The 12,237-nt window shown below is 60.3% G+C and overlaps 1 protein-coding gene across 34 annotated transcripts in view; it reads right to left on the reverse strand.

Annotated features, from left to right (window-relative positions):
• Positions 1-12,237, reverse strand: part of RBFOX1 (RNA binding fox-1 homolog 1) — a 1,316,266-nt gene that overhangs the window by 118,646 nt on the left and 1,185,383 nt on the right. For all 34 annotated transcript variants that reach the window (XM_055136054.1, XM_055136041.1, XM_055136046.1 and 31 more), the window contains one exon: positions 4,054-4,197. In XM_055136054.1, the coding sequence (XP_054992029.1) occupies positions 4,054-4,197 (144 nt within the window). The remainder of the gene's footprint in view (positions 1-4,053; positions 4,198-12,237) is intronic.

Genomic DNA, 12,237 nt, shown 5'->3' on the forward strand with positions numbered 1-12,237 from the left:
GATGCAATCCTGGTGGTGTCCAGCACCCCAGCGTGGCTGGACCCGAGTAACCAAACCATCAGACATTGTGGGGCCAAGTCTTAGGGAAATGGGGCCCCAGATCCCTGAGAACTGCTAAGAATATTGAAGACAAAGAGAGAGAGAGAAGAAAAGATGCAGCCGGAGTGTTCGCACAGTGGGTATGGTGGGGTCCCCAGCATCCACATGGTACCGAGTCCTCCAGGAGCGACCCTGAGCCCAGAGCCCGGGATAAGCACTGAGCACTGCCTGATGTGGCCCAAAGCCAAGAGAAAGAAAAACAGACACAATAAAAAGAAGTATTTTGATCACACAGAAGCTTTCCTCCAGAACGTATAAAAGAAACCTCCCTTCCTCGGGACGACAGAGGAAACTGAGTCTCGTCCTGGTCAGAGCCCTAGGAAATGGACGAGGTGTGGCCAGAACCCCATGCCGAGGCCTCTGCCTTCCTGCACCCCAGAAATGCGTTTACCCCTCAGCTCGGCCAGCCGGCGGGTGATACCCTCGAATCACCTTCATGAGCACTGGAGGGAAAGGAGGAAGGAGTCTCTGCCGAGATGTGCAGCCAAATGCCCCGTGCTCTCCACTTCTGGGTGTTCCGGGGAGCTTTCACGGCCAGGGTTCCGGGGTTTCAGGGTCCACGTTCCAGGGTCTTTCACGGCCCCAGATGGGGGCAGGGAGAAGTCACGAAACATGGAAGAGGGAACACTTTTTGACTGAGGGAAATGAAGGATTTTCAGCTGAAAGGCGGAAGACGTGTCCCAGCGTGAGAAAGGGGACAACCACCTGCAGTTCCGGGGCTGTCTCAGCAGCAGCCACTCACTTCCATCCAACACCCCCAGAGCATCCCGTCCACACGGACGCTGCCGTACTGATTTCCAGCCCGGGAGCCTGGGCGCTCACTCGATGAGGGAGAAAGTCGAGAAAGGACTTCGGGCAGAGACAGGAAGACAAGAGCAGGTCCAGAGCCCCCTCTAAGGCGCCAACACGCGCTCACCACGCCCCCAGCAAGAGGAAATTGGGAGCTAGAGGGACCGTAAAGTGAGGGTGTAAGTGCGACGCCGGCCTTGCATGCAGTGAACCCGAGCTGGATTCCCGGGAACCCACACGGTCCCCGGAGCACCACCAGGAGTGATCCCTGAGTACAGAGCCGGGAGCAGGCCTAGAACACAACCAGTGTGGTTCCAGAACCAAACCACAACCACCAAAACAAAAACCCCCAAACCTAACCCCGTACGATGAGCTAAAGAGACAGGCCCAGAGGAAAGCTGACTTCGCCTGGGCCTTTGCTCCTCAGGACCCAACACCTGCGTCCTGGATTTGCTCTAACGCGTGAGTCTGTCTCGGGTTTCTCCGAGGTGGAGGCCGCCCGGAGCCGCGGAGAGAAGCTGGGAGAAGAATGCTGATGCAGGCCCGTTCTGAAGACAGTCGCGTACTATATTTATAGTATCAACAGTTTAATTGGGAAGTTGGGTTCTAATGATGTAAACACAGCTGGCCCATTTTCAACTTAAATAGACACGACTCATTCGCAGACATAACTCGAGTGTTTGCTCAACACCCATGTTCAGCTGCCTGCCACGGGGATCCAGGCAAGGGGCCCCCGAGGCACCCACACGGGAGCAAAAGCCAGGCACGGGGAGGCATGGCTCCGGACAGACAGACAGACAGACAGACAGACAGACAGACAGGCCACAGACACCCTCTGGAACAAATCACCCGTCTCTGGAAAACTGCAGAAACCGTCCAAAGGATAACAGCAGAAGACGGAAGAGCTGAAGGTGTTTAGTTTTTGTTTGCTTGGGGAGCACCACCCTGGGCCACTCAGGGATGACTCCTGGCTCTGTGCTCGGAGATCACTCCTGGCCAGGCTCAGGGGACCAGGTGGGATGCCAGGGATGGAACGCAGGGTGGCACGTGCCTTACCCGCTGTGCTATTTCTCCAGCCCCCATTTGAAGAAGCTTAACACTATGGTTGAAGACCTTTTTTCTAAAGTAGCCATCAGAAATTAAAAAAAAAAAAATTTCAAGAAGCCCAATTTGGGGTGAGAGTTGGGGAGCATTTGCTAATAGAAATGAAGGGCCTGAGGAGAGAAAGCAAGCTGAACTCTCCCCAGCGGAGAGCAGAGAGCTGACGCAGGACATGAACAGGACGTGCTAAGCATGTCCCATGACCAAAAGACTGGATCCTACCCACATGTGCCCAAAAATATCAGATTCTGAGCGTCTAAAGGTCCTCACCTTGGGTCTGTGAAACCACGGAGATGTGGACTGAGCACCCCGAATCCCAACCCATAAAATGATCATTTTGTCTATTAGAGACAAAGAGTCACTGGAGAACTGGGGAGGGGGGGCGGATCTTGCACTCAAAAAAAAAAAAAAAAAACCCGAACTGGACACACCAAGAAGCTACCGGGGAAGAAGAAAGTTACTCTAAGCTCCGCACTGCTGCATGGCCCCAGTGCCCGGGTCTCGGCGACCTGACATCATGTCAGTTCCTTGAAGATTCTGACGTTTCCAGTGGCTCCGTAACCCGTAGGTTTGGGTGAAGGTCTGACAACTCGAGGATGAGCTGTTGGCAGGCGTTTACCGCCGCGGCCCCTGGGGGAACGGAGAGGCCCCTTTCTCGGGACGGCAGCGGGGTCCTCTCCTGCGGCGAGCCCGCTGAGAAGACTCACATCGGGGTCTGACGTAGCAGCATCACCCTCCCCAGATTTCAAGGGGGCTCAGAAGGGAAAAGCACGCCAAGAGGAAGGGAGGGTGCGGGGTGAGCTGGGAGAAGTGACGCCCCGTAAGGACACCGGGTTAAGACAAGAGTCGACCCAGAGCCAAGGCGACACCTGATGAAGAAAGACGAGAGTGAAAGGCAAGTGGACAATGTGCTGAGCGGAAGGGGCCAAGGAATGGAGTTCCTCTGCCTGCCTGTCACTCACTCCGGGGCCGGGCACTTTCTCAAGCCCCGCCTCCTTGGCCCCTAGACCACGTCCCTGTTCATCTGTCCTCTCCGGATAGGATGTGCTTGTGCTGTGTCAGTGTCCAACGTGTACCTGATAAACACCGTGAGTGGGGAGGGAAGAAGCCAAAGGCGGAAGCGACCCCCGAACCACCGCCATGGAGCTGAGGACCCGAACCCCTTCTCATGACGTGTGTGTGTGTGGGGGGGGGGGGACACGGGGCTCAGTATTGCCCAGACCTAGCGCCCTACGTCACGCCTCCCTTCACATCCATCCCTGAGCTCTGCGGAGCCGCGTCTCGGACCAGCCGCCCTTTCCTCTAAGTCAAACGTTCAGGCTGTTGTTCTTCTCATCCCACTGGCAAACTCTCCCCAGGGCCGGGAGGCGTTGGGGGAAAAAATAAAATAAAATGAATGATGCCTGGTCCTGTCACGGTTCCGTCCTTCCATGGCACGGAGCCCAGAGAAAGGGCAAACTCGTCCCTTCCCAAGGTGGAAAGTTTGGGCCGGTCGGACAGAATCCCAGGGCTCGGCTCGCCCTGCCTCTGCCTGTCCCCAGGAGCCCGGGGGGCACTGTCTCTGCTTGGGCAGCGACCCCCCTCTAAACCCACCTCACAGACCCCCCAAAGAAAGGTGGGTCGCCCCGAGGGAAGGCGCCCTCCGGGGAGTCTCGCTTCGCTCTTCCCTAGGGCTCTAGGGGCGTCCAGGAGCACCTCTGAGCCATGAGCACACAGAGCCTGGAAAAGCGTCGGGTCTGAGCAGGGGGCCCGGCCCCGCCCCTGAGCACTGGCTAACACCAGAGACACCAAGAGCTACGAGGACTCGGAAGACTTGCTGTGGCCATGCCCTGGGCCCGGGTCACCCGACGGGGGTCTGGGAACATGCTCGCCGCGAGTCCCCCCGAGTGGCCCAGCAGTAACGGGGACGTCCAGTGGACACACGCGCCAAGCTGCCCCCCCACCCCGCCAGCGGCCCCGGGGGCATCTCACCTTGGCATCGTACGTGCCCAGAAACGTACGCGGGCGGGGGAGGGCTCAGGGGGAGGGCACCGCCCAGAGAGAGCACGCACGGGGGGTACTTACGCCGAACATTTGCCGGAGGTCCGGGTCCCGGAACCGGAAGGGGATGTTGGAGACGTGCAGCCGCTTGGGTTGGGACTTGTTCTCCAAGGCCTCCGAAGGCTGCGTCTGGGGCTGGCCGTCCGTCGGGGCCGAGTCGTCTGTCTGCTAAAGGGGGGGCAAAGAGGCTGAGTGGGCCCGGGCTCTCCGTCCGGAGTGTGTTTGCCCCCCCCCACGACAGTTGGGAAGGGGCAGAATATAGGAGGGAGGAGAGCGTCGTGGATTCACTCACTCACTCACTCACTCACTCACTCACTCACTCACTCACTCACTCATTCATTCAACAATCACTTCGTGGATCTCCCCCGAGCGTGGACGATGGGTGTGGGATTCTATGTTGAGCTCAGCTGGGGCCACCCCAGGTCTCCGTGGAATATGGTTCAGAGAAAGGCAGAGAGGAAGCCCCGGAGCTAAAAGAAGCTGCCGGTTAGCACATGGGAAAGATCATGCCAAGCAGGAGCAGACCCATGTTATTGGGCGTGCGTGTGTCTGTCTGTGTGTGTGTGGGGGGGGTGTTAACAGGTAATGAGACAACTGCTCACTGAGAAGGGAGGGGGCTCGTGAAACGTAGGGGAGAGAGCACCCTTCACTGAGTGTTCCAAACCAATCTGCCCACGTGATCGTGGACGTGAGTATGATGGTGGGTGTGGGGACAGCATGTTCGAGAAAGCCCGTTTGTTATTCTGCAGCGCAAACAGCCACGGGATTGGCATAAAACATGTATTTGTTTTTTTTTTTTTGGGGGTCACATCCGCCGATGCACAGGGGTCACTCCTGGCTCTGCACTCAGGAATTACTCCTGGTGGTGCTCAGGGGACCCTATGGGATGCTGGGAATCGAACCTGGGTTGGCCACGTGCAAGGCAAACGCCCTCCCCGCTGTGCTATTGCTCCAGCCCCAAAACATACTTTTTTTAAGGGTTTAACTGTTCACTTCTTGACCACACCAACCTTGTACTGTTCAGGGGGGCTGATACCCTATGGCGTTGGAAGTTTAAGTGAGTCGAAATGAAATAAAATGTACGATTCAGTTCTGCATTGTCAAGACCAACATCTTAAGTGCCTGAGCATCTGGTGCGGCCGGTAGCTTCCGGTAGCTTCCTAAGCACAGAACATCTCCCCTGGAACCCAGAAGCCCTGTCTGTTGGACCGGGGGGCGGGGGGAGGGGCATGCTGCCTTCCTAGCGTAACTCGCCCCTCCCCCAACAGGAACGTGATAACGAGATCACACTGACCCACGGATGGACGTCGGAACTGTACGTCAGCTCTGAGTCCATTCCAGAGCCTGCCCACACTTCCTCTGCAAGCCCCATCCACTCCCTCCAGGTGAAGCCAGTGTCATTGGACACCTGCTTTTTTGTTTTTGTTTTTTATTTTGGGGGCGGCAGCCAGCAGGGCTCAGCGCTTCCTCCTGCCGCTGCACTCGGGCCTCCCTCCTGGCAGTGCTCAGGGGACCACAGGAGGTGCCAGAGATGGGACCTGGGCTGGCGGCTCCCAAGGCAAATGCCCTCCCTGTGGCAGCATCTCTCGGGCCCGGGTAGCTGCGTCCCGACCCCAGCAGGATGGCACACCCACGGGGGACCCACTGGAGCGAGGAGTTGTCCTGTCTCCTTACAGGCAGTTTAGGAGAACAGAGCTCGGATGGAACGGCTGGTGCAGGGCTGGGTGGGACAGAGCAAGGCCGTCAGGAGACAAGCCCGCAGTGTCAGGGGCACGAGGAGAGGACGCGGACCACGCCAGAGACACCTTCTCAGCACCAGCCTGGGGTGTCTCGGGAGCTCCCCTTCACCCCCTTCCTCGGGGACCCCGGGAGCTGCAGCTCTGCCTCCAGGCCCGGCACTGCCCGTCCCGTCCCCCTCCTCGGCCATCTCCAACGCCCAGTCCCACCCGGCGGGCACTGAATCACCCAGCTGCAACCTCTGGGCTCGCCCTGCTCCTGCCTCTGGGGAGTCCTCCCATGGGGACCCCGGCCCTCCTTCTAGAGAGTTCTTCCAGGGAGCCCCGGTGTCTAACTCTGCCCAGCACCTAGAGGAGAAGCTCAGAGTTCCGTGATCTGGAAAGGAAACCGTAAGGACTGCACACGCCCCGGCTGCCTTCAGGAAGCTGCAGCTCCACATCCGTGCCAGCCTGGAAGAGTGCTGGGGACGGTCGTTTCTCTCCGGGTGACGGGTGACGGTCACTTTTGCTTTCATGGTCAGAAGGGAGGGGCAAAAAACAGCCTCATTCTGGAAACAGAGGGAGGGTCCTGGCGCGGCTCACGAAACGCTCTTTAAGGGAGCGACGGCCGTTTCCTGGACGCGGAGGTTCATTCTCCAAGTCACAGGCGGACCCGGTGTGGACGGAAGGGAGACTGACCAGTGCGGGGGTCACCCTGGTTATGGAGGGGCTGAGGATGGGGGCGGCTGGCAGCTCCTGGCCTGGCGGGGCAGGGGCGGGGGCAGGCGATGTCAGCATGTTGTGGAGGTCGGACTGGGAGTGGCCGTCTCTAAAAGGAGGGATGCAGGGGACCCGAGAACCAGCACTGGGTCCCCCTGGTGGGGGCGGGGATGGTCCCAACTGCTAGGTACGAAGGGCCTGCAGCGGAGGAGGGCCAGCCCCCAGGACAGTGGAGGCCCTGCCCGGGTAGGAACGGCAGGGGTGGGACACCGGGGAGCCCCACCCCACCCCGGGTCTCAGGGGCCGAGGACACTGCTAAAAGGAGGGGGGATCGCTCCAAGGCCGATGGTGGCCATGGGCGGCAACACTTCCTGGACATGGAACGTGGGTCACCCCCCAGACCCAGGGCTGCCCGGGGACGACACGCAGGGGACGGCGAGTCGCAGAGCAAAGGCAGGGTGGGCCCGGGGAGGCCTGGGGCCTGGGCACAGGGGCACTGCCTGGGAATCCAGAGGCCAGTGACCCCCCGCCCCCAACACAGGACTCTCAGGACCAGGAGACCCCGCGCCCTTGACCCAGACCCCCACCCTTTGATTCTGGAAGGTTCCGTGACCGCCGGAATGCAAACAAACACGCTCCTTCTCACCCCGAGAAGGGGGCCAGGAGGAGGATTTGTGCAGAGCTGTTGGATGTTTCAGTTTAATAAACCTAATTAGGAATTACAGAGATTATGATTAAACATATTAAATGATTAATAGCATTATGCCGCTCATGTGAAAATTAAAATTAATCATCTTTAGTCAAACATGGAGAAATCTTTGCATTGTTTCCTTTGATAAAAACATACAACGTCCAATTAATCATCTGGGCGCACGCGCACGCGGGCGTTCACGGAGGCCCAGGGACGGGAAGGGCGGGGTGTCGGCGTCACGCACACGTGCAGACGGGACCAGAGCACGCTGCAAACTCTGTGGGTGAACGGAAGGGAGGGAGGGAGGAGGGAGGGCGGGCAGGAAGCCGGACGTTGAGAGAGAACCAAGAAGGTTCTAGAAGGCTTTCCAAGGAGGCGAAAGGCCGGGGCCTGCTTTGTGGCGGGGCTGGGATTCGGGAGGTCGGGCCCTCAGGGGCTCTGGGCAGGCCCCGGCTTGTCCCCTCTGCCAGTCTCCACGTGGGGGGGCCCTTCCCCCCAGGAACGGGCCCCCTCCCAGCCGGGGGCAGAGCTTTCCGGGGAAGGCGCCCTGGGCCAGGGCTGCGTGGGGTGAACCCCGCGGTCTCCTCGGGGCTGAAGGCTGCTTCCACCCTCTCCTTTGGGGCGTCTCCCCCATCCGGGACGCGTTGGCCCCTCTACGCGGGGGGGCAGGCACAGGCCTGGATGACGGGGTAGGGACGGCCCCCGCTGAAGGTGTCCCATGCTACCATGGCCCCGTGCACCCCACTTTGAGACCAGCCGGCCCATCACTACCTTCCCTCCACGGGGAGGGGGCTCGAGGCTCTCCAGGGCCGGCCAGCCCTGCCCGCTGCTTGGCCCTGCCCACCGGGGCAGTGGAGATGCCCCCACCGGCCTCCTGGAAGGCCACCGGCCCTGCCACAGCCCCGGGCCTGGCGCACAGGGACGGTCCCGGCACCCGAAGGCTGGGGTGACGGCGCAGAGCAAGGCAGAGAGAGACACGTGTGCAGAGGCTGCGCTGGACCGACGGAGGGGCCAGTGGCCGTGGACGCCACGCCCGTGCCCCCCTGAAAGCTGGTCCGGGCGGTGTGTCCTGGCCAGGACCTTCACCCCTCAAGGCCCGAGACCGGGGAAGCGCAGAGGAGGAAGGAGTGAAGGTCGCGGCTGGGAGTCTGGCCTGGCGGGTCTCACCGGGCGACACCGAGGGTCCCCTGTCCTCCCTCCTCCACGTCCTGGGGGTTGTGCGGGCCGGGCCAAGGGAGAGCAGCACCAGTTCCGGGCTGGGGGAGGGGCCGGAGGCGCAGCTCCTGGCCCGGGTCCCGGGACGGACCTTCACCAGCTTCTGAGCTGGACCTTGCAGCCCCGGGCGGAGAGTGGCTCAGACAGACGGGGGCCGGGGGCCGGGGGCCGCTTTGGTGCCGAGACGAGACGGTAGCCTGCAGGAGAGTGGCGGGGGGGGGGTCGGGGGCTCCCAAAGAGACTAACAGGGGCGGCAGGACCGGTTCTGGCCGGGGTGGGGTGGGGGCCCCAGAACTTTCCCTAATAAACCAACTCCCCAGATACGAGCGCGGGTGCTAAACGCTCCGAACACACCGCGGGCGCTTTAATCTCCCGAAGACCACTCAGGGTTTCCGCCAAGAACTTAATAAAGGACCGCGGGGCGCCTACGCTGTAATCGTTCCTAATTCAATGAATGGCTCTGAGCAACCCACGGCTAATCCTGCTGAAATTGGATTTTGATATCGACCAATCCGGGGAGGCGTGGCGGAGAGGCCGCTCACCGGCGTGGCCCCATCCCCGAGACCCCCGTCAGAGTTCAAGGGGGTATCTCTGGGGGCCGCACGGGTCCACCAGGGGAAGAAGCATGCGTCGAGGGGGGTGTTGGGGGCTGCACCCCTCACCCATCTGCCCCCTCTCCTGAGCTGAGTCTCCAGCACAGAGTCGCCCCAGGTTGTGTTTGTGTGTGGGGGGGTGGGGGGTGGGGGGCTGTCCGGTGGAAACCCTCACAGGGGTGCAGGCGGGGGGCGGGGGGAGACCGGGCAGAAGTCAGGATCCAGAAGCCAGTGAGCACTGCGTGAGGGGCGAGAGAGGAGAGGAGAAACAGCCATGGCCCGTGGCTCCTGTAGAGCATCACCCGGGCAGGGGAGGTGAGGGGAGGGGAGGGGGCCGGGCTCCAAGGGGCACCTGCACGCATCTGTCAATCATGGCACGCTCATCTGCAGAGCACGGGAGCACTGCGAGGAGAGCGTGGCCGGGCAGCCCCCGAGACGCCCTGACCACTTGCCTCGGCCACCAGCCCTCGAGGCTGTGTGTGAGAGGGCGTGGCCGGGCGGGGCTGGACAGCCATGCTGTCCGCTGTCCACTGTCCACTGCTCTCCCAGGGAGCTTCTTTCTCAGAGGCGTCCGAGTGACTGGAGTTTCCGTGCTCCTGCCACCCAAGGGTGGGGGTGGGGGTTCGGCCAGGAGCTGCGGGGCGGGGGAGGGCCCGGAGAGGTGCCTCAGCCAGGGGGGAACCAGAGCCGGGAGCCGCAGCGCGTCCAGGACGGAGTGCAAAGGCACCAGCAACGGCCAACGCGTAAAACGGGGCCTGGGGCGGAATCCCCTCACTTCCACCCGAGGCCTGGTTCAAAAAGTGCCCGTCTCTCTCAGTCGTCTGTTTGGGGGGCCACACCCAGCTGTGCTCAAGGTCTGCTCCTGGCTCTGGACTCAGAGATCACTCCCAGTGGTGCTCCGGGGACCACGTGGGGTGCCAGAGATGGAACCCAGGACGTCGGCATCAAGGCAAGTGCCCTGCCTGCTGTGCTGTCGCTCCGGCCCGAAGGATCTTATCCTCTATCAGAAGCCAGTGATGAGACACGCCATTTCAACACACAGCCTCTGCCTATGACACTGTGAGTGTGTGTGTGTGTGTGTGTGTGTGTGTGTGTGTGTGTGTTGGAAATCTGGAGTCTGCACCATTGCTCAGCTATGAATAGGGAAACTCATCAGAAATATCAGGTCTGGGGCTGGAGCGATAGCAGGGTGGGGAGCGTTTGCCTTATAGTGGCCAACCTGGCTTCGATTCCCAGCATCCCATAGGGTCCCCCGAGTACTGCCAGGAATAATTCCTGAGTGCAGAGCCAGCAGTAACCCCCTAAGCATCACTGGGTATGACCCAAAAAGCAAAGAGAAAGAAAGAAAGAAAGAAGAAGAAAGAAAGAAAGAAAGAAGAAGAAAGAAAGAAAGAAAAGAAAGAAAGAAAGAAAGAAAGGAAGGAAGGAAGGGAGAAGAAAGAAAGAAAGAAAGAAAGAAAGAAAGAAAGAAAGAAAGAAAGAAAGAAAGAAAGAAAGAAAGAAAGAAAGAAAGAAAGAAAGAAAGGGAGAGAGAGAAAGAAAGAAAGAAAGAAAGAAAGAAAGAAAGAGAAGAAAGAAAGAAAGAAAGAAAGAAAGAAAGGAAGGGAGAGAGAAAGGAAGGGAGAGAGAGAGAGAGAAAAAGAAAGAAAGAAAGAAAGAAAAGAAAGAAAGAAAGAAAGAAAGAAAGAAAGAAAGAAAGAAAGAAAGAAAGATAGATCAGCTCTGGCTCTCAGAAACCAACCCTGACCACCTGGTTTCCAAACATCGTATGAAAACGTTTCTGAGTCCCCAGTCCAGCATGCATGGGCACTGACGACTGGCATTCAGTCGGACGGAGAAAGCGGCACCTGACTCAGCCACCACCCTCGCCACCACCCTCGCCGGGGAAGGGGCGAGGCTGCACGCAGAGGGCCCCCAGGGGTGGGAAGTGGCCAGTGCGGGGGAGATCCGGGCAGTAGACGGAACAGAAGCTCTTCTCCGGGTCAGCCAGGGAGCCCCGGGCGGGCCAGTGGCCTCAGAGGGAGAGAGCAAGCCGTGTAGACCAGGGCCTGGCGAACGCCGTGGCTGGCCGGGAACGGTGTCCGCAGGCAGGCGCCCACCCAGGGAGCGAGAGAGCCAGGGGCAGTAGGGCAGAGACGCTGGGGAAGAGTGGCCACGTCCCAGAGCCACTGGCCGTGACTGGCGCCAGGAACCCTGGGGCAGGGAGGGCGGGCTAGCGGCCCCCAGCGCCCAGGCACTCTCCGGGAAAGTGCCCTGGCGGCTGGCCGGCCTCACAGCGGGGTGTCGGGCAGCCGGTGGGACACCCAGGGCAGGGGCTAGACACTCCCCTCTAGCCCCTGTGGAGGAAGAAGGCCTCACACCAGAGTTTGCGTTCCAAAGAGCAATGTGTGACAGGCCCCCGTGACGCCATCTTCCGTCTTCACCGACCTCATCATCTTCAGCGTCTCGACATCACCTTCATCTGAACAACGCACACGCACCCTAGCCTCATCCTCATCAGCTTCACGCAGCTATCTTTGCCTACTCTCCAAGACGATCCCCCTCCTCCTCACGGTGCGTCATCCCCACATCACCGTCCTCCCCTTCATCATCCCGACATCACCGTCTTCCCCTTCATCATCCCCACATCATCTCCTTCCTCTTCAGCATCACCGTCACCCTCTTCATGGCCGCCACCACCATCACCATCCTGGCGTGCTGTGGGAAGCGTCAAAGCACCCCTGCCTCCCTCCTGCGGCCCCCGGTGGGTCCTGTCAGGGTTCTGCCGCGGGGGCCTGCGGGAGAGGCCGGGGCCTCAGACCGTCGTGGCTGCCGGGGCTGAGTTTACTTTGGCCCCAGAGAAGCTTGCAGAGCGTCCGCAGCCCAGGGAAGGTTTCTAACTACTGGGCTCCCTGGTGTACTGCCAGCGGCAGGCTTCACGCATCAAACACTCGCACGACTCGGTCCCTCCGAGCGTCCACCTCCCTCTACCATGGGACCAGTGTCCTGCCACCACGCCCAGTGTCCCCTCACCCCACCCAGTGTGCCCCCCACACACACGCCCCTGCAGAAGCTTCCTACTCTACACCAGTTCTCAGGCTCTGCTGACTCGGGGCATTTGTCACAGCCCGTCTCGTTTCTCCATGTCCTGCCCACGAGGATGCTCGTCCCGTGTGGGTCCCTCTCCTCCAGACCCTCCCCTCGGCCTGGGACTCTCCAGATCCAGCCGTGTGGCAGCTCACTGCCCGCTCTGCCCTTGCTTCTGGCTGAGTAGTATTCCATTGTGCCGTTGGGC

The sequence above is a fragment of the Sorex araneus genome, chromosome 4, assembly GCF_027595985.1.
Source record: "Sorex araneus isolate mSorAra2 chromosome 4, mSorAra2.pri, whole genome shotgun sequence".
NCBI lineage: Eukaryota > Metazoa > Chordata > Mammalia > Eulipotyphla > Soricidae > Sorex > Sorex araneus.